The 26,494-nt window shown below is 49.6% G+C and overlaps 1 protein-coding gene and 1 pseudogene across 3 annotated transcripts in view; both read left to right on the top strand.

Moving 5' to 3' along the window:
* Positions 1-26,494, top strand: part of LOC144152994 (uncharacterized) — a 63,736-nt gene that overhangs the window by 13,582 nt on the left and 23,660 nt on the right. For 2 of the 3 annotated variants that reach the window (XM_077684614.1, XM_077684612.1), the window contains 2 exons: positions 10,264-10,666; positions 19,803-19,865. In XM_077684614.1, the coding sequence (XP_077540740.1) occupies positions 10,264-10,666; positions 19,803-19,865 (466 nt within the window). The remainder of the gene's footprint in view (positions 1-10,263; positions 10,667-19,802; positions 19,866-26,494) is intronic. The other variant, XM_077684613.1, reaches the window with a different exon arrangement.
* Positions 12,873-15,681, top strand: LOC144152995 (uncharacterized; annotated as a pseudogene).

Genomic DNA, 26,494 nt, shown 5'->3' with positions numbered 1-26,494 from the left:
TCCGCTCTCCGCTGTCGCCTCCCCGCCGAAGCGACTCCGAGCTCCCCGCTCCCACACGCGCCGGTGGCACCATCTCGCGACGCGCAAGCAAACCCCTCTATTTTTGCCATTTTGTTGCGCAATCCCGCGCAAGCCGCACGGCCCTCCGAGCGCTGCCACGTATTGAGACGGGATCGCGGGCAGCCACGATTCCCACAGTTCAGACCAGTAATTCCATTCTGGGGGGGGCTTGGCTGGTGGTGATGTCTGCGGCCGTGTCAGTGCGCTGGTGAGTACAACGAATGAATTAAGCGGGACAGCCGAGTTCGTTACAAGTAGGCCCAACTATGCTGTGTTTGGGAATAGTTCAGCACGCAGCATAATCCAGTGTAAATGGCAGTGATGCTACCACTGCGCCAATTGCGCCAAACTGCCCCCAAGTGCTCTGGCTGCTACATCCTGCTACATTTCCCCTAAATTTGGCAATTCTGCACCCAACCTGCACCCAAGGGTATGCGCCGACTTTCAGAAACGAAACTAACTACTTGAGCTTCCTCATTGAAAGCGACATCGCGGTGCACCTGTTTTCAGGAAGCAATCCGAGCCACGCCAAGGCAAACTGGCCCTTGTTGCGGTAACGGCAATCATACGTTTTGTGGCCGGCGCCGCGTAGGCGTTGTGAAATCTCCCCCTATCCGAGACTGTTAATTCCGTGCAGTGTGCTTCGCACTTATTGGGCTCGCGTGACCGGCTGCCGCCGTCACGACCGTCCGCCTCGAGGTCTTCGGGCCGCGTCGGGATATGCGTGCCAAACTCGTGAAGCTCGGCAACAACATCAGGCGACGTGAAATTGCTGTACTCGCTCGCCAACGCTCCCCGACAGCGTATGCGTCGACCGGGTGGCTGCGGAGTTGTGCTGGAAGAAAAGTGGGCAAGAGATGAGAATGCAGGAGTTGTAGATATCAATTTCGGGATGATACAAATTTCTGATAAGTCCTGGCGAATTTGCACTGTTTGAAATGGGAAAAATTTCGGCTCTTACGAACAGACCTGTGGTGCCCAGTGGATGATAAGAATGAGTCGGCGAGGCGCCCGACTGCCGAGCGAGCAAGATATGGTGACGTACTTGCTCTCTGCCCTCTTTGTCGCTCTTTCTCCAGGAACGGCCAAGCTGTTTTCTGCTCGCGAAAACACGCCGCACACTCCACAGGCACGCTGCGCAGGGCGCGGCCGGCCGCGGCAACACGGCGGCGGTTTCGGTCGCGAAGCTAATAATATGAGCTAATGAGCTAATAATGTGAGTTAATAATGTGAGTGAGCTAATAATGTGAGTGAAAACGGTGCTATAAAACATCATCCGTGCCGCTAGTGAAATCGCCCATGAAATATCTGTCGGGGTGCTAAGCCTGAACATCTCCGGCGGAGCCAGCCGGCTGTCTTGAGCGCTTCATAACTGCCGCCATGAGGCGCACGCATTCCCATTGGCGCAAGTCGTCAGGCTCTTCCCACTGCCACGCGCGTCGCGCGTAATTTTCTGACCGCGGGTGCCGAATCGCCGTTGCAGGCGTGAAAATATCGTGCGCACAATGCCGATGCGCATGAATCACGTGCAAAAACGCTATGTAGTGAGTGAGCTTGGGCACCGTGAGTGAGGAGATGAAAGTCCGGAAAGGATCGCTCAGCGACATAGAGGTTAAAAAAAACACAAAAACGTCATGGGTTTTGTCATGCGAAAGTAAGAAAAGAAACAATCGAAAACTTGTTTTAGTCAGGGGTGAGACAGCTGCGCATATTGCGCAGTTTTGATACAAATTTGTTTTCCTGCGCCAGGCTGCTCCAAAAGCTTGAAAATTGGAAAAATTGCGCCAAACTGCTCCAAAACAGTCTGAGAGCCAAAGATTTGAACGCTCCCGTCAGTTTCAGTGGGGAAAAATACTTTCTGACGGCATAATTTTTCAGCACCCCCAAGGTGATCGTGTTTGTAAAAGTTTTATTTAGTGATCAATTAATAAACAAACCCGCATAAAATTGTCCCCGAAACAGTTTTTTTTCGAAAGACGCAATGTCGGGTTGCACATGTTATATTCTGTACATTTTTAAAGCTTTCCCATCGAAAACCATTGCAGAGTCCTGTATAAAAATTCTAATGTTTACTGAGGTGACAAAACTTGTTCAAGTTGATGAAAAAAACGGCAATTTTCGGAGCGCCGTATCTCTGGATCGACATTACTGTGTGGTGTATGGTGAAGATTGGAAAACATGGCCGGCGGGCGAAGCAGTTGCTCGTGGTTCAGGCTAGTTCACTCTAGGTCAGGCAGCGCTCTTCGAAGATTTCTACCGTGGTTTAGGTTATGGGCGGTGGGTACATTTAGTTGTTTGATCTGTTACGGGAAGTTGCACCACTCGAAAGACGCGGCGCCCGCGAATTCGCCGTGTTTCGGCCTTGAGTGTGAGGCGCGGCGCATGCATGAAGTGAAGTGAATAAAACGCTGAGTTATTTCTGCCTTTGACAGCGAGCTTGCTAGCGGCAGGAATGGGATGGTCGACACTGCAGATGGGGCGGCGCAGGCCCCATCGCCGCAAAATGTTCTAGCAGTGTGCGATAGCGGGACGGGCTATATTACTGCACGCTAGTAATAATGGTTCATTTATCTGAAGTGAAATTTAATGCCAAAAGGGAGGTGGGTAAACATACCAACGTTACTCAAATTACGATCGTAGTGAACGTGCACCTTAGGGATTGAAATGGGAAAGCTGGTGGGGTGCGACGACTGTCACCTCGCTTTGCGCAACTTTTGCCGTGGCTCAACACTTGTGCTTAAAGCCGAGTCTTGGATAACAAAAATAATAATTTAGGCATTTGCATGATAATAAAAATGCCTTACGATTGCTTAGTTTTTAATTGGATATTTTCAATGGCTCTTCACGCTATCTAGCGTAGAGCCGAAGAGTTTAAAAATGGTTTGTAAAAAGGATTGACTGATTGTAGGGCCTAACGCGCCGACGCAACGGAGGCGATGAGGCGCGCCGTAGTGGAGGGCTACGGATTAATTTTGGCCACCTGGGGATCTTTAACGTGCGCCGAAATCTCGTACACGAGCGTTTTTGCTTTTCGCCTCCATCAGAAAAGCGGCTGCCGCAGCCGGGAATCCAACCCGCGACCTCGTGCTCAGCAGGTTTGTAAAAAGGAAGTGTAGTTCGTACCTTGTGATAATCTGGTAGAACAAACTTATTTAAAGGCTACTTCAGTGTTTTGTACGTTCAAAACCGATTAAGAAGTGCACTATCCCCCCGCCCCCCCCCCCCCCCCAAAAAAAAAAAACTGCCAGAAGTTTGATTTTTTAGGCACATAAGGTGACATAATAAATGTCGTTAACTGCTCCAAATCAAGGTTCTTCTGCTCCAAAATTGAGATTTCGCTGCTCCAAAAACTGCTCCCAAATCTAATTCAGCTGTCTCACCCCTGTTTAGTGCTTCATTTTTTTGTCTGTGTTCACATGAATTTCGGACGATACAAATATTTTTTGCGGTTCCTCGAGATTCGTATCACTGAGCTTTTACTGTAAACAGATGAGAATTTACAAAGTGCAGGGGGAGAAAATAGTATGCAAGGACAGGAAACGGTGACATTGTTCGGGCCGCGCGCCGGTGAGCGAGTACGGCAATTTCACGACGCCTGACGTTGTTTCCGAGCTTAACGAGTGCGGCACGCATATGACGACGCCCGTCTTAGATTTCATGTAGAGTTCATAGAGGCATAGAATTCACATACGTGGAAATTGAAGGTGAAATGCGCGCATGTGGCCTTGCAGGGAATTAACACAGTCTCGGGGTAGTAAAAGCGGGGGGGGGGGGGGGGGGGGACACTAATGGGCTACCTTGTCATTAACGGAGGCGTTTTGGTTGCTTGCGACAAACCTGTCGTGAAGGGGCAAGATTCAGCCAGGTGCTGTATGTTGGTTGCCAGAAATGGCTGCCCGCTGCCTCTGTAAACAATAGCGCTACTATCGGTGGCTTGTCGTTTTATACCCTTACGGTGGCAGCGCTGACGCTGCTAAATAGTGATGCATGTGCAACACGGGGAGAGTGTGATGTTTAATGATGCAGTCAAAGCCGTGGCGCTACTGATGTTATTGGTCAGCGCTCCCACCATAGCTTTCCAATAGCGCTCGATTTTACATAGCGTGTTCGTTGTGACGAGCAATGTTTAGTTTGGTCATAGTAAATGTGCTATTGTGTACAAATGAGAGCTTGTTTTGTTTTTTTAATTTTTGTTGTGCAGGCCGCTGCACAAAGTTCAATGCAGACATTCTTCAGGAGACATGAAAATGGGGACAAAATATTCATGTTCTGGGTTCTTTTAATTTTTATTATCGTTGAAGGGCGTGCTTTTAGCGATTATCTATCATGAATGCAATACGTGTCTTAAAATTGCATCTATCAACACCTGCTCCGAAAGCTGGTTTTGCTGCTCCGAAACGCATTTTTGCCTGCTCCAAAAGCTGCTCCAAAGCGGCGTAAGCCGGTAGCATCACTGAAATGGGTTTGATATAGTCAGATCGTAGTGTATGTATGTTGTGTAGTCAAACCCCGCAATAACGAAATCACCTAGGAGACCGAAAAGTTTGCTTTTGCTGGAATTTTGTCGTTGTGAGAATGAAGCATAAACGACAAGCAGGAAAATCGCCCGCAAACCCAAATTTTATTTCTGAAAGTCTGTTATATCACTTTGCAAGCCTTACCTTGCAGCAACTTAACAGTTCGGCTCACAAACTACAAGAAATAGTTTATTGCTGGTCGTGGCGCGCACCTAACGAGCGTGTCAAACACATCCAAAAACATTCCGCAGGTTCGCTTGCTCTGCACGTTTTTCTTCTTGGTCCTCTGTACCAAGTATGTCCGGGCATGCAAGTGAGGTCAAGCTGCTTCTGTTGACAAACTTTGCCAGCCAGCGGCATTGCAATGCTGTTCACAAAACTAAGTGAGCACCGCTTTGTTGGAGTTGCCACACGGTTGTTTTGCGCACGTGCGCCATCAAAGAGTGGCGTCCTTGCTTTTCGAAATGGCAGAGCCGGCTGCATGCGGTTCTAAACTCGTCGGTGCTATCATTCCTTCCCCCACTGACTTGGGTGATGAATGGCTGCCTTATCTTGTAGCGATAAAAGCTGATCAAAACTTTTGCTTTTAGGGGGATGGAGGCAACGGGCTAGTCACCGCAAACACGGCACACACAATGGATGCACGTGTGCTGTTCAGCAGCAGCCAGCTAGTGTAGCCCAAGCCAAAGCCGCGAGTCGCCATGTGTGGCCTCCCGGTGATGTCACTGGCAGTGTCACTGCCTCCACAGCCTCCTCCGGCCGTGCCAGCGCTCTGTGGCTGTGTGCGCACTTTCAGTCCAGAAAAAATGCACCTGAGCACCTTTTGTGCAGACTGCGCATGGCAGTTTTTCTTCTTTCGCTCTCTGTAAAATAATTGCCGACTTATCAACCGGACAAACAATGAAAGGTGTGTTAATTTGAGCCAGTCTACGCAGTGCAAGCAACACTGGGAGCTTGACAAATTCACTTCAGTGGCCCTTTATAAAGTCAGCTTCACTTGCCGGGAAGACATTTTCCAGGGCCAGTGGACGCCATCATGCATGAAAATGTTTTAGCATAGCGTACGCGAACACTATGGCAGGGGGTGCTGGTTCCCAGCTGGGCAGGTGCCCATCCGTGCCTTGCCAAGCCTGCGCATTTGTTTGGCTGAAGAGCAACCTCCTTGCCGTCTCTGCACGCGCATGCGCAGTCAGGTCCCGGTAACCTTCCCCGGTAGTGCTACCCCACGCCAGCCCCTAGGCTAAAACTTTCTATTAGGGGGCACGCTGGTCTTTGAAACTTTTTTTTTGTTTTCCAACCAATCTTCATGAAACTTTATGGGCTTGTTCAGATTTTTTAGCTGATTTCAAATATCCAATTAGTTTTGATGTAACACATTTAGTTTTCTAGATAATTAGAAATCTTTCTTGATTGTTCTTGAGAACAATGGAAAAAAAACTAATCAATAAAAAATTACAAGCAAGGCATGAATAGATACTAGAAGTTGTGTAGAAGGTTGTATGGGAAGCAGTTTTTTTGTTTTACAATCACATACAAGTTTCCATCAATTCTTACTTTTAGGTTCGAAGTACTGCTGCTAACCAATTAAAAATAATGCTAATTAAACAATTACTGAAACACAAAATGCAAAATCTGCTTCCCATACCACATGGTTTAAACATTCAGCTTCCTGCTGAAAGAAAAATCATTCTAGCTGCACTACGTGCTGTGGTATGCCTCTCGAGAAGTTCCTATACGTCAAAAATATGCATTTTGAGAAAATGGCAAAAAACGTAGCGGTGCTTTGTTTAATGCAAACAGTAGAAGGTGGAGTACTTTTTTTGCACGAAACAACTAGCAGGCCCCCGCAGCATAGTCATCTTAACTGCTGGCACCACCTAGGTGCCTCTTCTTGAGGGTCCGCTGCACATTTTCTGCGGATGTCCGCCTGCGGGAAGAGTCCTTGGTTCGCCGGCGGACCTTTTCGGCCATGCGTGTGCTGCTTAGTGCGCCAACGGTCATGTTGAGCTCCTGCAGGATCTTTGATGATGCCAACTGGCTTCCGGCATTGAATCGCATTACAGCCTCTGCGACCGCAGCTTCCGCACTGTGAAGCGATGCGTGGCGCTCCTTGGGAGCTAGCGACCATATCATTGAGTGAAGACTCTCATTGCTGTTTTGCGTCTTGCCGTGCTAGCACCGCTCAAGCAGCTTGTGGTCCGCCAGCCGTTCATACACAGGAAGCAAGGCCTCGCAGACGTGGGGGGGCAGGTTGTAGCGGTGCTTGGGGGCTGGCTCCCCTTTGGCCTTGGCAGCGTTATGGCGGCACCACGAGTCAGGACCAGTGGGTACAGAGGCTGTGGTTCAACACTGCATCATTGGATGTCACGTGATAGTACGTGGCCATCACAGCCTTGTGCATGGCTGGCACGTCCCCTTTGTGGGACTTGATAGCCCAGCCATAGTAGGAGGTCAGTTTATTGATCAGGTCGCCAGTCAGCCGCCCCCTACCACTGAGGCTCTCTGAGCCAGCTGGCCTCTGCTTTGGGAGGTTGCGCAGTTGAGTGCCCATTCTCTTCTGCACGTGGTTCACGCACTCCTCTTTGAGGATCTTATGAAGCCATAAACATCTGCATCCCTCAATGCGAGGTAGGTGCGGCAGTCACCATCCGAAACCACTGTGGTGTACCTGAGCTTATGACGCTCCCACGACCTCTGAAAGAGAATGAGGGCAGCCTCTACTTCCATTTCCCCAGCTTTTTTGGTGGTGTTTCTCTGGCAGAGGTGCTTTGCCTTCCACTCTTCGTAGGCAGGGTCACTCTCTTTGGGCGCCCGCTCGCAGCCGGCGCAAAAATTGGAGAGCACGACATAATCGAGCACGAGCCCCGTGAATAACTCGATGACCGTGCCCACTCCGATGTGCGACGAGTGTCCCCTCGTCATCTAGGAGCCGCCGTACGACACGGCGATGTTGCCCGGGTTTGCAAGGTCGAGCTCAGCGTACAGTTGCCGAACTGATCGTGCGCAGTCTGCAGTCACCTTCTGCGATGCGCGAACAGCTGCGGGCGTCAGTTTAGCCTTCACGTAGCTCTGCCACGTTTTGTTGTGCAGGCCGCGCGAAGAAATGTTCATCGACGAAAACACGTCGTTGAATGCCGTTTGCTGCTTTCCAGTCGACTGCATGGCGCGCGCGCCCAAATCGTTGATGGCAAACGGCTTCGCCTTGCTCTCGCCGTCAACGCGCGGCGAGCTCCACGCCGTCGATACGTCGCCGCAGTTCGCGCACTTGAGCACTAGCTTTACGGCGAGGCCGTACTCCCTGTCCTCCTTGCCGATTTCCACATCACCGGAGCACAACTTGCATTTCACTGCGCGCATCAGTTCGTTCAGCTGGGTCAAACTGACGATCACGAACCTTGTTTTGTCCAGCGGCGTGGCTGCGGCGTTGTCAGGGTCGCCCAACAGGCTGCACTTCCGTTGTGTAGCTCCAGTTGAAGAAAGCGCGTGCAGCTTGTTTTCCGCGTTTTGACGCACCTCTGCCACTTGTAACGGGTGCAACATTGCTGTATCGAGACGGATGCGGCCGCTGCTGGAGGCGTTATGAGCGGTCGGCGGAGGCGCTAGGCCTACGTTGACAAGTGCGTCGTCGCCAACCATGGAAGGTCGGTCGCTATCTCCTTCATCGCTCCTCGCTGGTGTGGAGCGGCCTCTGAGAATCTCGAGGTTGGATTTCTTTCTCTTTTTGCCATACGGGTTCTTTGTGCGGGATTTTCTTCCGGCCTTCCACATCGCAAACGTCGTAGTCAGAGCCCGAGCAATATGGCGCCTGATTGCGCCGACAACGGCATGGAGCAGACGACAGACGCCGCCTTCGGCCAATCGCATCGCGCTGTCTAGTCACGTGCGCTCGCCGGCGAATAGGAACGCGCATTTCTGCTTTTTTTGGCGCGTTTCCCACTCTACGACTGAGCGGGCAGGAACCGCAGTGGCGGGAAATTGAAGACCGAAGTTCGCTCTTTCAAACGAAACCGAGATCGCTGCGATACTGCCCGTTGCGCAGCAGTGAGGAATTATAGAAAAATAGTTATTTTGGCGTCGGAATCTCGAAGAATCGGCCTTGTAGGGCTTTTATAAGTTGCTGTTACTGCTCAAGTACCGACTTTTCGGAGGAAAAACTTCGCAAACCGGGAGAAAAAAGACCTGAACATTTCAAAAATGATGCTTATGAAAAGTGCATTTTTTGGCACTTTTTCGGTCCCAAAGACCCGTGTGCCCCCTTAATCGCCGGAGGGACAGGGTGTGCGCAAGAGAAGAGGTGGGGAGCGGCTTTTTTTTAACCTCCATGTCACCGAGCAGTCCTTTCTGGACGTTTGTCTCCTCGCTCACGGTGCCTGAGCTCACTACTCTACACAGCTCACTACACCCGACAGTCAAGGCGCGTGGCGCGTTTTTGCACCTGATTTGTACGCGTCGGCGTTGCGCGCGTGATTTTTTTCACGCCCGTGTCGATGATTCCGCGCAATCGGCAGCTTCTGATTCAGTGAGAAAATGATGTGCAACGCATGCGGAAGTGGGAGGAGCCTGATGACTTGCACCAATAGGGAGGCGCGCGCCTCATGGTGGCAGTTTCGGAACGCTCGAGACAGTTGGCTTGCTCCGCCGGAGATGTTTAGGCTTACCACCCTGGCAGATATTTCATGGGCACTCTCACTAGCAGCAGGGTGATGTTTTATAGTACCGTTGTCGCCCACATTATCAGGTCCTTTACTGCACAGACAACTTCGTGTGCGCCTTGAGCAGCATTTTAAAGAGTGGCTAGAAGCGGTCGCTCGAGCACCCCGCACCACTTCGAGGCCGAAGCTGCTGCCTTGTTGCCGCCGCCGGCAGCGCCGCGCGTAGCATACTGGTGGTTCCGCGATGGCATCAGCACTCCTGCGGCATGTACGGCGCGTTTTCACGAGCAGAGAACATCAGCCTAGCCATTCCCAAAGACAAAGAGGGGGAGAGTGCCTGCACGTCGCTGTTGCTTGATCGCTCGAGGGTCGGGCTCCTTGCTGTCTCATTCGTTTCATCCGGCTCGTCCGCGCAGGTCCAGAGCCGAAATTTTGCCCATTGCACAAAATGCAATTTCACCACGGCTTCTCAGGAATTCGGCACTAGTTTCGACAAGTTCGACAAGGAATTCGACAAGTTTCGACACTACGAACCGCCACCCTTCCGTTTTCAGGAAGTTTGCTGCCAAATTAAAATTATTTCCGCCAGTTTGTTTAGAAATTGCTTGTGGTTACCGGGCTATATAAAACGCTGGCTTTCATATGAGCTAAAGAACATATACGTGACAAAAATCGGTTGTCTGTCCCTTTAAACTTGCTACGGCACAGGAAACAAGCGGTGCTTCTTTCTGGTCAAAGCGGCAATCACATTGCAGACGATCCGCGCGCGCCTCACCAGGCGACGTGTAAACGGTTGTGCGCGCCTCCTCGCGGATCCCTATCGGCGGCTTCAAAGCGCCTCGCAGGCGCTGGCATGCCACTAATCACACTTTCCTATTCTAGCCAGTGTACTAAGACCCTGCGCTGCAGTTTGTCATTGCGGGAGTCTGCAAGGGGTGGCGGAAAGCACTGCCATGTTCACTGAGGGTGACGGGGGTGGTGTGTCGTGCGGTCAGTGCAGGCGGGTGAAATCTGTGTGCTTGTTCCCTCGACAGGATGAGGAGGAGGAGGAGGGAGAGGAGGAGAAGGTGGTGACGCCCCGGCGCAGAGGTCGCAAGCCGGCTGAGTCACGCAAGGCGGCAGCGCCTGCGGTGGAGCGGCCCAAGCGCAGCGCTCGAGGCCGGGGCCGCCCAGCCGCCGCTGCTGCGGAGCCGGAGGAGGAGGAGGAAGAGGAGGAGGAGGAGGCCCCCCCCAGCAGCCGCCGAAGGGGCCCCAAGCGAAGGGGCCAGTCGGAGGAGCAGCCGGCAGCGGCGGGGGGCAAGCGGCAGAAGGTGGCCAAGGAGGAAGAAGAGGGGGAGGAGGAGCCCATGGAGACGGCCGACGACGACGCTGCAGCCGCTGCTGCACCGGCGGCCTCGGGCAAGAAGCCGGCCGAAGCCAAGGAGGAGGCTGAAGCGGGTGAGTGCTGCACACTTTGTGAATTTGGGCTGGGAGGAGGGCCCTTCATTTCAAGGGGCCGTGGAGGCCAAATGCGTATGAGTCTGGCCACTCACAAACACGGCTTTGCCTTGATAACAGTGATACCATCGTGGCTTCATAGAGGGACATTAGAGGGTAAACAGATGCAGCAGTGGTGACTCCTCGGCCACTTTCAGGCAGTGTCTCCAGGTCGTCACAGACTGTTGTCTGTGTGATGGGGTGATGGGCAGCTGCCGCGCTGAGCCACGGATGTTGTAGCGGGGCCTCCAGGGCCGCTTAATCATATCATTTAGAGGGACACTAAAGGGTGGGAACAAGTTGGCCTGCCTTGGTGGATTGCAGTGCCGAGAATAGAGGCCAGAAACGGGAACGCGTGTCCACACTCCGTACGTTTTTGAATACTACAGTTTCAGGGGTGAGACAGCTGCGCGTATTGCGCAGTTTTGATACAAATTTGTTTTCCTGCGCCAGGCTGCTCCAAAAGCTCGAAAATTGCAAAAATTGCGCCAAACTGCTCCAAAACCGTTTGAGAGCCAATGATTTTAACTAGGGGTGTGCGAATATCAATTTTTTAATTTCGAAGGGAATTCGAATAATAAAAACAAAGTTCGAATCGAATCGAATATTTTTCGAATACGAATACTTATTGTTTTTTGTAAAATTAAAGTTTTCACCATCTAGAGACACAAAAACTGCAACTTTATTCCACAACAAATCACACAAAGTAAAATTAGGAATTACACAATACCATTGCACTCAACAAGTTAAGGTCTGCACTCACTTTAAATGTTAACATGGAGAAAGGTTAACTGCTCGACATGTTCGGGGTGCAGTGACAACCTCCTGCTCGTCACGACTCCACCAGATACCGAAAACAGCCGCTCACACTTGAGACACTAATGGTTGGCATGCCCGAGCCCGTGCACATTGCCGCGCGCTGATACAGTGAAATCTCGATGATACTAATCTCGCGGGATTGCGAAAAATTATCGTATCATCCGAAATTCGTATGAACCAACGCAGACCAAAAAATTGAGCGCTGAAAAAAGTTTTCGTTTATTTCTTTTCTTACTTTCGTGTGAAGAAATTCGTGATTTTTTCTGCTTTTTTTATCCCCCATGTCGCAAAGCAGTCCTTTCTGGAGCACGTAAAGCTTCGCGCTCGTCTCCTCATTCGCTGTGCCCAAGCTCGCTACACGCCACAACAGTCGAGCGTGCATCACGTTGTGCGTTTTTGCACGTGATTCGCTCACCCGGCTCTGCGCGCGCTGTATTTTCACGCACACATCGACGATTTCGCGCCCGCAATAGCGCCTATCTCGGTCAGAAAATGACGCACGACGTGTGCGGCAGAATGGAGGAGCCCGACTACTTGCGATGAGATCGAGATAGCTGGCTTGGCTCCGCCGGAGATGGTCAGGCTTAGCACCCCGGCAAATATTTTATGGGCGCTTTCACTAGCGGCGCGGATGATGTTTTATAGTACTGGTTTCGCATGCATTATCAGCTCCTTTACCGCACAAGCAACTTCGTGTCTCCCTTGAGCCGCATTGTAAAGAGCGGTTAGAAGCAGTCGCTCGAGCGCCCGCGCCACTTCGCGGCTGGAGCCGACGCCATGTTGATGCCGCCGGCCGTGCCGCGCGCAGCGTGGGGGTGGTTTCGCGGCGGTGTCAGCGCGCATTGGGCGTGCGCAGAGAGTTTTCGCGAGCAGAAAACAACAGCCCGGCCGTTTCTGGAGAAAGAGTGACAAACAGGGGAGCGAGAGCCGTCACTTCCTCGTTCGGCAGTCGGGTGCTTCGCCAGCTCGTTCGTATCTTCCGCCGGGCCGCGCAGGTTCATTCGTAACAGCCGAAAATTTTCCCATTGCAAACAATGCAATTTCGCCGGGACTTTTCGGAAATTCGTATCATCCCGAAATTCGCACCCCCAGAATCGTATCATCGAGAGTCCACTGTAACTACGAATAAACACCGATACAGTCTGCAAAAGCACGTACCGTTCGCCGTGTATATCAGGGTTTGCACAGGTCCTTGAAATCCTTGAAAACCCTTGAATTCAGAAATGTCATTTTCAAGGCCTTGAAAGTCCTGGAATTTTTCAACAGTCCTTGAAAACCCTTGATTTTCTTGGTGATAATCAGTGTCGATTTTTTTTAGAGGAATTTAAAATCTTTCTCCCCCTATTTTAAGTTTTAAGCAATGTAAAAAGTTTGTAGCAAGCGTTTCAATTTATTGCAACAAAGTGACAATACAATTAGCGGATTTTTTAAAAGCATGAGGCAACATTGGGAGCAAGAACGTGTCAATCCAATCCACGTCTTCATTCAATCCAATGCAATCCGCCTTTTCGTCGCCATCTTGCGTGTGCGCGCACATTGCTTACAGCGCCTCATTTGCTTCTTCTGTGCTTGTTTTTACGCGGCAAATGGTGGTCGTAGTGGCAGTTGAAGTTCATCATGCCCGGGAAGTGCACCTTTCAGCAGTCGTGGCTGAGCAAGGACCCGTATAAGGACTGGGTTTCGCCAGACCCAGCGAGCGCAAATCGCGCCAAATGCCGACTGTGCGGAAGAACGTTTGACATTTCGTCAATGGGCGAATCCGCGCTAAAAAGCCACCAGCAAAGTGCGAAGCACAATGCGAACGTGAAGACAGTAGGTGGTGCCTCCTTGCAGAGTTACGTGGTGCCATGCGCGAGTGCCCGACCCGTCACTGCTGTCCCAACACAGCCATCGGATTTGAACTCAGCAGTCAAAGTGCACGAATTGGTGACAGATGCGGAGATTTTGTGGACTTTAAAGGTGGTGACGTCTCACTACTCTTACAGTTCATCAGCGCACACAAATGATCTCTTCAAAAAAATGTTCCCGGACAGTGAGATCGCAAAGGCCTTCGCTTGTGGGGAAAAAAAGTGCGCTTACGTAGCGTGCCATGGTCTTGGGCCTTATTTTTCTTCGTCTTTGCAACAGGAGATAGAGAAAGCCGACTGTTACGTCGTCCTGTTTGATGAGTCTGCTAACGATTTTTTACATCAAAAGCAAATGGATGTTCACATCCGATACTGGGACGCATCTCAAAGAGTCACGACAAGGTACTTCACATCCGTTTTTATGGGCCACGCAACGGCAGATGACATTCAAGAAAAGCTGTTGAACTCACTGGAGCAGTTGCCGCTGTCGAAGGTCCTGCAAATTTCCATGGACGGACCTAATGTGAACTTGAAGTTTTTCAGAGGTCTGCAGGAGTATCTTCAACAAAACTATCAGGTGCAGTGTGTAGATTTGGGCACTTGTGGACTGCACATTGTACACAATGCCTTCAGGGCAGGGTTGACTGCCAGCCACTGGGGCTTGGACACACTACTGTCAAGCCTGAGTGCACTGTTCGAGGACTCTCCAGCAAGACGTGAAGACTTCACAGCAGTGACTGGCCAGACAACATTTCCCCTAAAGTATGTTGCCCATCGCTGGGTGGAAAATGTCCCCGTGATGGAGCGAGCCCTGTTTTTGTGGTCTGATGTGAAAAAATACATTGAGTCTGCAAGAAGAAAGGAAGTGAATCTGCCAAAGTGTGCCTCGTTCCAGAACTTGTGCAACTTCTCCACTGACCCACTGGTTCCAGCAATGCTTCATTTTGCTCTTGGGGTTGCAAAGATTGCAACGCCTTTCCTGACAGAATATCAAGCAGACAAGCCTCTTGTGTTCCTTCTGGCAAAGGACCTTGAGACTGTTGCCAAAGTGCTTCTCACAAAGTTTGTAAAGTTTTCAGTTCTGTCTGCGTCAACAGCAGTCACAAGCCTGTTGAAAATTAACATTGAAGACCCAAGCAACCACCGTGCACTTGAAAAGGTGGATATCGGCCACACAGCCGAACAAATCCTCAAGGACTCAAAGGTCAGCGCCAAAGATTCATTTGCATTTAAGATGCAGTGCAAGACATTCTTAGTGAACATGACCAAGAAGATCCTTGAGAAGAGCCCTCTGAAGTATACCTTTGTGAGAGGCTTATCCTCGTTGGACCCCCGGCAGATGTGCACCAAACCAGAGCAGTGCCTAGCAGGTATGAAGAAAGTTCTGGATGCCCTTATTGTTGCAAGAAGGTTGCATAGTCACCAACGAGACTCAGTACTTGCCGAGTATGCTGGGATGCTGCAAGAAGAAAAGCATAAGCTGAGACTGTTCGATAAGAGCGCAGACAGGCTGGACGAATTTTTCGCAGAACTTCTGAAGTTCAATTCGTCCTACACCGAGCTATGGAAAGTGGTGCACCTCCTTCTTACCCTTAGCCATGGTCAGGCCACCGTAGAGAGGGGGTTTAGTGTAAACCGTCAAGTCTCTGTCGAGAACTTGAAGGATGCCTCCTACATCGCGCAGAGGATCATATGTGATGCCGTCTACAAGGTAGGCGGTATCCTGCAAGTTCCCATTACCAGAGTTGAGGATTTCAGTGTCAGCAGCTAGGCACCGCTATCAAGCGTATCTTGAATCTCAGAAGAAGGAGCAGCTTGAAGGAGCAAGACAGTCCAAAAGGCGCATTGTCGAGGAGGAGATTGAAAACTTGAGGAAGAAGAGGGCGAAGCTTGTGTCAACGGTAGCTGATCTAATTTCTTCAGCAGATACCTTTGCTGAGAAAGCGGAAGAGACAGGGGATATTACCCTCATTGTCAAATCAAACAGCCTCAGGAAAACATCTAAAACGAAGAAGGAAGAGCTCCTAAGCCTCAGCCAAGAAATAACCGAGAAGATGAAAGAGCTTTCATGAATCATGAACACCTACTGAAGTGTTGTGCAATAAGTTCCTAAATATGATACAGTCAATATGTTCTGCGTGTTGTGCAATAAGTTTTGCAGTCTTGAGAAGTTCTTTCTGTATAAGTATTTACAAATAAACCGTTATGTTGGGTCCTTGAAAATGTGTTTTCTGGTCCTTGAAAGTCCTTGAAAACCCTTGAATTTTGGCCTTTGTTGCCTGTACGAACCCTGTATATGCTTCGCGACTTTGCTGCCGAGACACGCTCTGAATTTTTTTTTTTAGTTTTGGGTGGTTCGAATATTTCAAACAATAAAAGTTTCGTTCGAATCGAATCGAATACCAAAAAATTCGAATCGAATATTCGAAGTTTCGAATATTCGCACACTCCTAATTTTAACGCTCCCGTCAGTTTCAGTGGGGGAAAATGCTTACTGACAGCATAATTTTCCAGCATTCCCGAGGTGATGCTGTTTTCACAGTTTTAATTGATTGATTATTCAATAAAAAACCTGCATAAAAGTGTCCCCGAGATAGTGAGATCGTTTTTTCAAAAGTCACTATGTTGGGCTGCACATGTTATATTCTGTGCGTTTTTAAAGTTTTCCCATCGAAAACCATTGCAAAGTCCTGTAGAAAGAATACTTATGTGTACTGAACCGTCAAACTAGTTGTGCAAGTTGATGAAAGAACGGAAAGTTTTGGAGCACCGTATCTCTGGAACGACATTACTGGGCGTCGCCATCTTGGTGTGGTGAAGATATGAAAACGTGACCACTGGGCGAAGCAGTTGCTTGTGGATCAGGCAGAGTGCTCTTTGCCGATTTCTACCTTGGTTTTAGTTATGCGGGTGGCTGGGTTTTAGTCGTTTGATCTGTTGCGGAAATTTGCGGGACTCCAAGGACGGGAGTTTATCAAAAACAACATGGCGCCCGCGAATTCGTTGTGTTTCAGCCTTATTGCGGTGTTGTAAAACGCCGAGTTATTGCTGCCTTTGACAGTGAGCTTGCGAGTGGCGGGAATGGGATGATCGATCGACGCTGCAGAAGTAGCAGCGCAGGCTGCATCACCGCAAAATGTTGAAGCAGTGTCCGATAGCGGGACGGGCTATTATTTCACGCTTTTAATAATGATCATATATCTGAAGTGAAATTTAATGCCAAGAGGGAGACGGCTAAACATACAAAGACCCGTATGTTTAGCTCCAAAGACCCGTGAGCCCCCTTAATAAATGTCATTTGTATGCTCCAAATCAGGTTATTCTGCTCCAAAATTGAGATTTTGCTGCTCCAAAAACTGCTCCCAAATCTGATTCAGCTGTCTCACCCCTGCAGTTTGTGAGTCACAAAAGTTGTGCATGGTGAGAGCTCATTTGTGAAGCATCTACAAAAGTTTTCCTGAGATAAACAGTTCCCAAGTAGTTGAGCATGTGAAATAAATATAAATCAAAGCTTTCCATGGAATGCAGCTTTTATACATTGTGAGGCAGACTGCTTTCCTTATTATTCAGTCAGCCATCGTGCTTTCAGTTTCGTTTTGGACAAGCATTGCTACGCAATTAGTGAAGTCAGTAACCTACGGCTGTGAACGATCAAGCCCCCCCACCCTTCTCGAGCAATTTCCCCGGCAGGAAGCGGCTGAAGTCCCTTCATTAGAAGCAGCAACATGAACGAGATGCAGTGCAGGTGGTTAAGCCTTCGCTTACAATCTCCTAGTCTCCACGCGCGGATGTTGCTACCTGTAAAGCGTGCCCACACCCAGCTCAAACTTCTTCACCCGCGAAAGGTGCTCACAGTGGGGGATTAGCTGATCTACAAAGCATGCATCCCTCTACCCTTGTGGCCATGTTTAAGCCAGGCGGAGCACGGGCAACGACGTGTTTATTGTGGGCAAGGCATACGAGATGGCTGTGATCGCCAGACAAGGCGAGGGCAGGGCGCTAGCTGGTCGCTTTAGAAGGGGCTTGTAAGACCATCCAACTTGTGGTCGGTGTCGCTACTGTGGCCAACTGTTTGTGCTCTAGACCGCACCAGTACCTTGCCCCTACTTTGTGACGCAATGGCTGCATTTTGATCAACTGAAAGGGAAACGGAAGAGGGAAATGCCAGCTTTGTTTGCTTATTTGCCCGTCATTCCTGCAAGCAGGGCTGCAATAGTGAGTCAGAAGATGACAATAAACTGCGAGGGAAATTTTTGACAGATAAGCAATGTAAGCTCACAGTGAGCGTCAGCAAGCATCCACCGCCAAGTTTTATTTTCAACTTTGAAGTGGATTTCTTCTTATTGCTTATGGCTCCGAATCTTGTGCTGGCTATAGATGCAAATTCTGTCATTGACAAGGGGTTTTTACGTCAAGCGGGGCCCAATCTCAACCACGAGATTCCTTCCGGGGAACCATTCAGAATGGCCACATTTTGGAATGGAGGTTGGGACCCCACCTCACGGCGTGGGCACTGCGTGTGCGAACGTTTCTCAAGCGAAAGCTGCCTTGGTGGGGCGGATGGTCAGCAAACTAATGCATCGCTCCGTAGACTGGTTGGCCGAACAAAAAGCTGTGACAAGATCTCCGCACAGACGGCACGTGCGTGAAGCCGGGCTGCTATTGGGTCAAAACAGTTGCTTCAAAATCGCAAAAAAAGGAACAGTTCTAGACGAGACAATATACACATTGACGATGAAGGGGAGTACAACTTATACCTTTAACTTGTAAACCACGCATTGGTATACATTTAGATTGTTTAGTTAGCGCGTGAAAAATCGTCACATGGTTTCAGTCTTTGTTTGCGGTTTGGTTCTTTGAAGGTTTGGTGATCAATTAGGTGCACTGTCAGTGAAGGTTGGGCGCACTTTTAGTGAAAGCTTTGGTGTTAGGAAGCTTTCGCACATCTCTCAATCTTTTTCTTCATATCCGACACATTGTTCTGCGCAGTTTAACTTGTTCTAGGACATGTTTGTGGAATGTTTACGTACAAAATGTATAGTCTAAATTTTTTATACTATTGATGGTGTGTTATACTTTTTAATGCTTTCTTAGATGTCTAACGAAAATTTAGATTTCAATATTTTTTGCAACCATTGTTTATGAGAGCATTTTAAAAACTGGTGTTGCATTAATGGGCAATGAATTATCGGCATTTTGTTTCGCTGAAGTATCTGCCTGACCAGTATGTTGGGCACAAGAAGAAATGTTTTCTTAGACCCCTAAAAACCGGTCGATTTTGGTGTGGTAACAAAAGGGTGAACTGCCAAACTGGTTTCCCTAGAAACGTGAGTGGCAAGATTTTCACTGCGTTGGCACCATGAAAGTTTGGGAGGCTTATACCCACCGTGGCACTTGGCATCCTCTGCGGTCGGTTGTGCATTGCCAGGCAGCCCGCATCCAGGGCAAGGCCGTGGACTGGGCCGAGAGGAGGGACGTCCCTTGTTTGGCTTCCCCACGGACCTCTGGGGGGAAAAGGGAGCAGCCATGTAACCGGTTGCGCAGTCTATGCCGTGCGCGCTGCAGCATTTGACGCATCGACTGTTTCTTTCCCAAGGCTAGTGCTATTGTCAAACGTAGCAATAACTAAGCATGTAAACATCGCAACTCCGACTAAAAGTTCACTTCGCGAACCGCTATCGCAAGCTCGCACATCGCGTGGCAATCTTTGGGGTCTGGCGACGGTAGAGTAGCGCACACCACGAAATGTTCGATGGCCGCTGCCTTTCGAGCCACACAACTTCCCGTAATCTGGCTCGTGATCTCAGGCGTTCCCATCGCGATAACGTCCATGTTGAACACCACAGACTGAGCAGAAACTTCGCCGAGCGAAGCAGCGAAAGTGAACTCAAAACGCGCACTTTGCAGTTCAGGCGGCCGCCATCTTGCGTTGCCTCCGCGACACCCAATCAGGAGGGCCGTTTTAGCGCGCCCCGACCGGAGGGCCAATAGCGCTTCAGCATCTATTTCTAGCTTCGTTAGTGCATTTCTTTTCTGCCGTTTGTGAATGAACGAAGATAAAAGGGACGAGCGGAACCAAAAGGATGGATCGCTCGGCCGATCTAACAATATCAAAACGGCCGCGCCTGGTGGCACCGTTGCGGAGATACAGCGCTCCGAAAATTGCCGTTTTTTGGCCCTTTTGCGCTGATATTTTGTCACCGCGCCTTGAAAAAGTATTTTTTTATGCCACTTTGCGACGCTTTTCAGGGGGAAAACTTTGCAGATGCACAGAATAGGAAACATGGAAGCCGAATATATGTGGCTTTCAAAACAATGATGTTTTGGTCATTTTTCCGAGGTTGAAAGCCGCGTCCCCCCTCAAAGCTTCCCAAGGGCCAGTGTCTGCGCAGCAGCAGGGCAGCCATGTGACCCTGTGTGCTGTCTTGCAGGAGACCCTCCGGAGGAGCAGCCCATGGAGCTGGGGGCAGCGATGGAGGAGGAGGACAAGAAAGGTGCGTTCCCTTCACGATTGACGACCTCGTGGGGCTATTGAAAACGTGCCCACAACTTCGCGGTAGGTCTTCCGAGTCACGCAGCTTCTCGTATTCCTGCATTACCACCGTGGTAAGGTCACTGTTCACTACTGCAGCAGCTAAAACGACCAAACGGGAGCCAAGCCAACCGTGAAACCGAGGATAACATTGGCGAAGCGCTCGGAGTGCCCTAGGCAGGCAGCAGGGGACCTGCCTGCAGCCATGTTTTGTTACTGTGGCGACGCCCAGTCAGGAGAGCCGTTTCAGCGAATGCGGCCGGATAGCCAATCGCGCATTAGATTCTGTCGGTTGCCGTGTTTCACAGTCTTTCTTTTTCTACCATTTGTGCGTTTTTGAGTGAGTGACGATAAAGGAAGTGACTGACGGCTCAGCTGATCCAAAATGGCGAAGCCCAATGGTTTTTGTTTCTGTGTTTTTTTTTTTCTTTTGGTACATTGCGATTGTTTTGGACAGGGAACTTCAAAAATGCCTAGAGTAAAGCAGTTTTGTCGTTGGTGTATATTGAATTCTGGCAAGGTCGAGTATGCCCGCTCGCCTGTGCAGAATGCCACGCCACCACCGCACACTTTGCTTTTCAGGGCCAACAGCAACCCGTCTGTCATGTCAGAACTTGCAGTAATGAAGTGGCTTGGAAGGTGGTCCGCATCGGGGGTGCCAGTGAAGAAATCCGATTTCTGTTTAGTTGCCGTAGTTGAAGGCATTGCTTACCACTAATGTTCAAATGCTCTTGGAAAAACCCTGAGGGTGCAACTTGACAGTGTCTCGTTGAACACGGCTGCTTTCTGAAGTGACCTGTTGGGCCTGCTTCGTACCCGGCAGCTTTGGCATAGCCTGGTACCAGGCTTTCCACAGGTGCAGAACGTATTGGGCAGATGTGAACCTGCCACTTTTTTCCCAACTTGTGCCAGTTGGAGAACTTTCACGCGCATTGCTCCTTCCTTGTGTGAGCATGATAAACAGAGGGAGCCACCTCGAACACACTCGCACCACCGGAGCAGACAACACCAACCGGGTTCCGCCAATCAGGAGATGGGTTCAGTCATGGGCCTTGATTTAGCGAATATCATTGCCAGTTTCAGTTTTTCTGCGGTGCCACCTTGCCATTTGGCCAGTGACTAAGGAGGCAACTGTGGTAAGAAAATAAAAGGCGTCTCTTTCAAACGATACTGAGGTTGCGGCGATTGGGACGTGGATAGACCGCCATGTAATATGAAAAAAAGAGGCATTTTTGCATTGACTTCAGCGGTAATTAAGCTCCCACGTGTGCTTTACATATCATGTTTAATACTGATTCACGAGGCAGAACGTTCCACATTAAGGAAGGAAGTGTTGCAGAATCCTAAAATCCTGATTTTAAGATCAATTTCGCGATTTTTTGGTTTTGAAGACTTGTGTCCCCTTTAAGGGGACACGCGGGTCGAAAAAACGCGATTTTTTCGAAATATACCGATTTTTTGTTTTCCCTTGCATTAGCATCTTTGGCTATCCTTCTTTCATGGGCAAAAAAATGAAAACGAAATACGAACGAGAACTTAGTGAAAAATGTGTCTGAATGACTCGCGGTGACCCAAGAAATCGCGCAATCAAGCCAAATTTCGGCCAGGTTTGAGAATTTATTCCGCACGGCAGCGTGGCTCGCCGCCATTTCGGTCACTTGAGAGAGATAGATCAAGCCTCCTCCTCTCGATTGAGCCGCTCGCCAGCTTCGTATCTCCGCGTAAAAAAAAAAAAAAAAAAAATGTTTCTTCCCGCTTGTTTTGCGAGCTCCCACTGGGCATTTAAATCACGTGACGCGAAAGCGGGATCGCCATTGGCTCTTGCCGCTTGTGAGCCGCCATCGCCGCCATCGCCCGCATCGTTCCGTTCGCTACTTCGCGCTATCTTTTCTATTTCCTTATCGTGTGTTTTTAATCGTGAACGGTGAGGAGAAGCGTGACTTTTGACGCCGGAAGCAGCGTACTTCATGCCGGTACAAAGGAAAGCGCAAGCGGCGCAGCATTGTGACGACCACGGCCAATGCCGGCACGACCGGCACCGTGAGGCCTAACGGCGCCGGGCCTTCAAGCGTTGCAAGCGCGGCTCTACCAGGCGGGGCTGATTTTATCAGCGAAGATATCGGCTTTATAAGCGCATCGGAGAAGAAGTCGGCAGCCTTCCAAGGTGAGGAGACAGCCAGCCACGGGAGCGGTGCAGTTATCTGTGAAGTCGGCGCTCTGACTGACCTTGAGTGGCACCGTGTGCGCGACGTGCGGGAAGTGCGAACTCGTCGTAGTTGAGGTTGCGAACAAGCGGAAGGGCCTCGCATCGGTACTGGAACTGAAGTGCACAAACAAGAAGTGCCCTGCGGGAGTGGCTGCGGGAGTGATTTCTTCTGTTTACTCGTCGCAGCGCGCTGCCGCCGTCGGTCGCGGAGGCCGCAAACCGGAACTCTGCAGGGGAAGTCCCCGTGATAGTTTCGCCGTCAATGTGAAAGCAGTACTCGCTGCACGCGCGGTTGGCATCGGACACGATCAGCTGTGCAGGTTTTGTGCCATTCTTGGTCTACCAAAACCACAGCATCAAAAGACGTTCTACAACACTGCCGAGAAAGTTCATGTTGCGGCCGCAAAAGGCGTCTCTGACAACCTTGCTGAAGCAAGGCAAGTAACTGCGTTGCAAGCTGGTCAGACTGACCTCAGTGTGATTTTTGATGGTACTTGGCAGAAGCAAAGACACGAGCCACAACAGTGTTGGCACTGCCATTTCTCTTGACACTGGTCTCTGCCTGGATTTTGGGGTGCTGTCAAACTACTTGTACTTGTAGCCGACACCAAAAGCTTGATGAGCAAGAGGAGGAAGTGTGGCAAGCCTTTCATGCCTCTTGTGTGTGAAAAAAATGTCGACTGCTCATCCCATGTCATGGAGACGGAAGCAGCACTGCGCATCTGGCACAGGATGCTATCGTACAACCTACAGTTCACTGTAGTGGAGACTGCCACTGCCCTCGCAGGGTTGTGGTTCAACAGGGGCCACACTAGCTTTGAGCAAGTTCTCCAAGAACTGGGAATCTTCCCTTCAGAAGAACTGGTCAGACTAAGCAATGCAAGTGACCAGTGGAGGATCAGGCAGATGTGTGCCAAGCTGACTGCTAAGGCTAGCCCCAATGCCGCAGCCTGGTGAAACGGTCCCATACCAAGGACTACCCCAGCAAAAACCGTGAGGGTGCAACTTATGCAGCAGGAGCATTCTAGTTTTAGTACCTCAATGTGGACATTTCAGACTGTATCCCCACCAAGTTTCATGTTGTTTGAGCAAGAATTTCTGAATCTGCAAAGAAATAAACTTTCAATTGCGTTTTTCTCAGCTTGTTGTTTTTGTCCGTTTTCTGAGTTTGTGCACACTTATTTTCCCACTTAAAGTTGTCGTATCAGGATGAAATTTTGCACAGATGTTCATTATAACACGTAGAGTGCACAAATCTTGTTCATTATGCAATTTGTGTCCTTAGATATTTCTGACGGTCATAAAACAAAAATATACAGAACAAAAAAAGGCACACTACCAGTCATTTTTTTTTCGTGGTGAGGAAAATAATGATGAGGCTTTTTCAGGTAGATTTGTGCACTCTGCAGTTCATAAAGAACCACCTAGGCTATTTTAAAAGTTTCAGGAAAAATTTTTACTATAAAAAAAGTGTGCACAAAAAAGCCATTTTTCTGAAAGTCATGCTGCGTAACATTTTATCCGGAGCAGCTGTTCAAAATCTGATTACATATATGACCAGAGGAGCTCAATCTCTACAAGCTGTGAAAATTTCAGCCTCCTAACTTCATTATTAAAAAAAAAGTTGTTTGGAGGAGCACGTCCCCTTAAGGGGGGACGCGGCTTTCAACTTCGGAAAATTGACCAAAACAACGTTTTTTTGAAAGTCACATATTCGGCTTCTATGTTTCCTATTCTGTGCGTCAGTAAAGTTCTTCCGCTGAAAAGCATCGCGAAGTGGCATAAAAAAATACTTTTGCCAGGGGTGGTGACAAAATATCGGCGCAAAAGTGCGAAAAAACGGCTATTTTTGGAACGCTGTGTCTCCGCAAGGGTGCCACCGGGCGCGGCCATTTTGATATCATTTGATCGGCCGAGCGATCGTTTCTCTGGTTCCAGTCGTCTCTTTTATCTTCGTTCATTCACAAACAGCAGAAAAGAAATGCATAAACGAAGCTAGAAATAGACGCTGAAGCGCTATTGGTCCTCCAGTCGGGGCACGCTAAAACGACCCTTCTGATTGGGTGTCACGGCGCAATGCAAGATGGCGGCCGCCTGAGCTGCGTAACGTGGGCGGTTTGAGCTCATTTTCGCTGCTTCACTCGGCCAAGTTTCTGTTCAGTCTGCGGTATTCAACATGGATGTTATCACGATGCGAATGGCTGAGATAACGAGCCAGGTCACGGGAAGTTGTGTGGCTCGAAAGGCGGAGGTCATCGAACGCTTCGTGGTGTGCGCGCGCTTGCGATAGCGGCGCGTGAAGTGAACTTTTAGTCGGATTTGCGATGTGTACACGCTTAGTTATTGCTGTGTTTTGTCTGTGGGCGAGCCTTGGGAAAGAAACGGTCAACGCGGCAAACACTGTGGCGCGCACGGCAATGTTTGACAGCAAAGAGCAGAGAAGGAGTGTAAAGTGCGTTTTGTGGTTTGTTTGCACGCCGCAACGTTTTTATGGCGCAAGGTTTGTTTTGTGTTCAGCAGGTGGCGCACCTCAAGCGCGCAATTTTTAAATTGTGAGCCACACCATTCCCGCTCTTGTTTCCAGCTGCTGTTGAGATCTCTTTTTGTTGAAATGCGTTTTTAGCATTTCTGCGTGTACTGTGGCATGATATCAAGTTACTGCGATCATCTACAGCATCAGCAACCATGCCGAGATAAACGCATATCCCCGCTGCGTTTTTTATTCAGGGACAAAAAAGTAAATTCTCGAAGAAAAGGGGGGGGGAGGGTTCATTACGCGAGTGGGTTCATTATGCGAGTGAATACGGTATGCCTAAGAATAGCTGTCTCCAAAATGCAGATAAAGGCATGGTTTTCTTCAATATTGTTACGTGTTATTATTACAATATTAACATGCCTATAGACTCAGCTGATTTCTGGGTGTCATAACCTTGCTGAAGCCACAGCTTAGTTCATGGGGCTGTTCAGCGTCAAAAGATTTTGAGCGCATCGCAAGCATAAAACGAGCTGTTGGAAAGCAGAATGTATGCTTTTAAGTGCGAATGCACTTCTTAAGCGAGCCGAATCGTCCGCCGCCGTCGTCCGCATAGCAACAGCTGTGGGTGCGCGCGCTCCTCGTCTTCCCTAGCAACGGGGGGAGATGGGCGCGCGCTACTCTCCTCCTCCTCTCTCCGCTCAGTGACTGCGGGTGTTGGGCGCCTCCTCTCCACTTCGGGCGGGAGAGCTCTCGCTCGCGTAGCGGGCGCTCCGCATTCCGACGCGTGAGGGCGCTCGTGTAGCAGCCGCGTGGCGTGGGAGGGTATTAGTCGAGCGCACGTCGTCGTCGAGAGCGGTCGCTGGTCCTGCATCTCGATAACGATGATGGCGGACCGGGCAACGGTACCAGCAATAACGAGTGAAATATCTTTCTTTGTAGTTGTGTGCGTGTGTGTAATCTCTCGACTACTCATTAAGATCACGATGTCCACCGTAATCGCGCAATCAACAACCGTGCATTCGCACTTACACACTCTCCCCCTCGGGGAAGTGCGAGGGAGTTTTTTGTACCCAATTGCAACATTAATTATTATTAGCATACCGCGCTCTTCTAGTTCAGGCGAAACAGTCATTCTAACTGCATTGCCCAAATAAGCAGTGTAATGTGGCATCAAGATTATCAAATTGCAAAACGCTGCAACCTTGACATGTATTTTTTTAATTATTCTAACACTGGAAGTAATATTTTGTAGTCTCAGACATCATTGTACGAACGAGTGCAGAGCCACGGCATAAGTTGCTCAATGTGAGGTGACGGGTCATTGCACCCCGTCAGCCCTTCACTCAAAGTTCATGACGCACACGTTCACCAAGATCATAATTTAAGTCGCATTGCTATGTATAGCCACCTCTCATTTAGAATTAAATTTCACTTTGCATACATCAATTATTACTCGCCTGCAATACTGACCAGTTCGACCATCGGGCGTAGCGCGAACTCGGTGCTGCACCTTGCGCTGCGCGTGCCACAACAGACAGTTCCACTCCCGAAGCTTGCAAGCTTGCTGTGAAACAGCAGTAACGCTGTGATACAGCGTTTTATAATATCGCAATGAGTCCAAAAGTTCACTTCACGAACATATATTCTGGACTGCGTTTCCCACTCAAGGACGACAACCCATGGCGAAACTGCAGGCATGTTTTCGATGCGTCTTTCTAGCGGCGCACTTCCCGTAATCTGGCGCCCGATCTCAAGCATTGCCGTCGTGATAACAGTAACGTTACTGAATGGAACTACCACGCATGAAACCACTCAACAGGAATTGAGCCGAGCGCGAAACCGATAAAAATATTATCGAAACGGATCGTGTGCGAACTGCGCATCAGCCGAACCGCCCGGCGGCCATCTT

This window comes from Haemaphysalis longicornis, unplaced genomic scaffold (genome assembly GCF_048455015.1).
Source record: "Haemaphysalis longicornis isolate Haplotype H1 unplaced genomic scaffold, Haemaphysalis longicornis Haplotype H1 scaffold_9, whole genome shotgun sequence".
Taxonomy (NCBI): domain Eukaryota; kingdom Metazoa; phylum Arthropoda; class Arachnida; order Ixodida; family Ixodidae; genus Haemaphysalis; species Haemaphysalis longicornis.
This window is presented reverse-complemented; position numbering and strand designations above follow the sequence as displayed.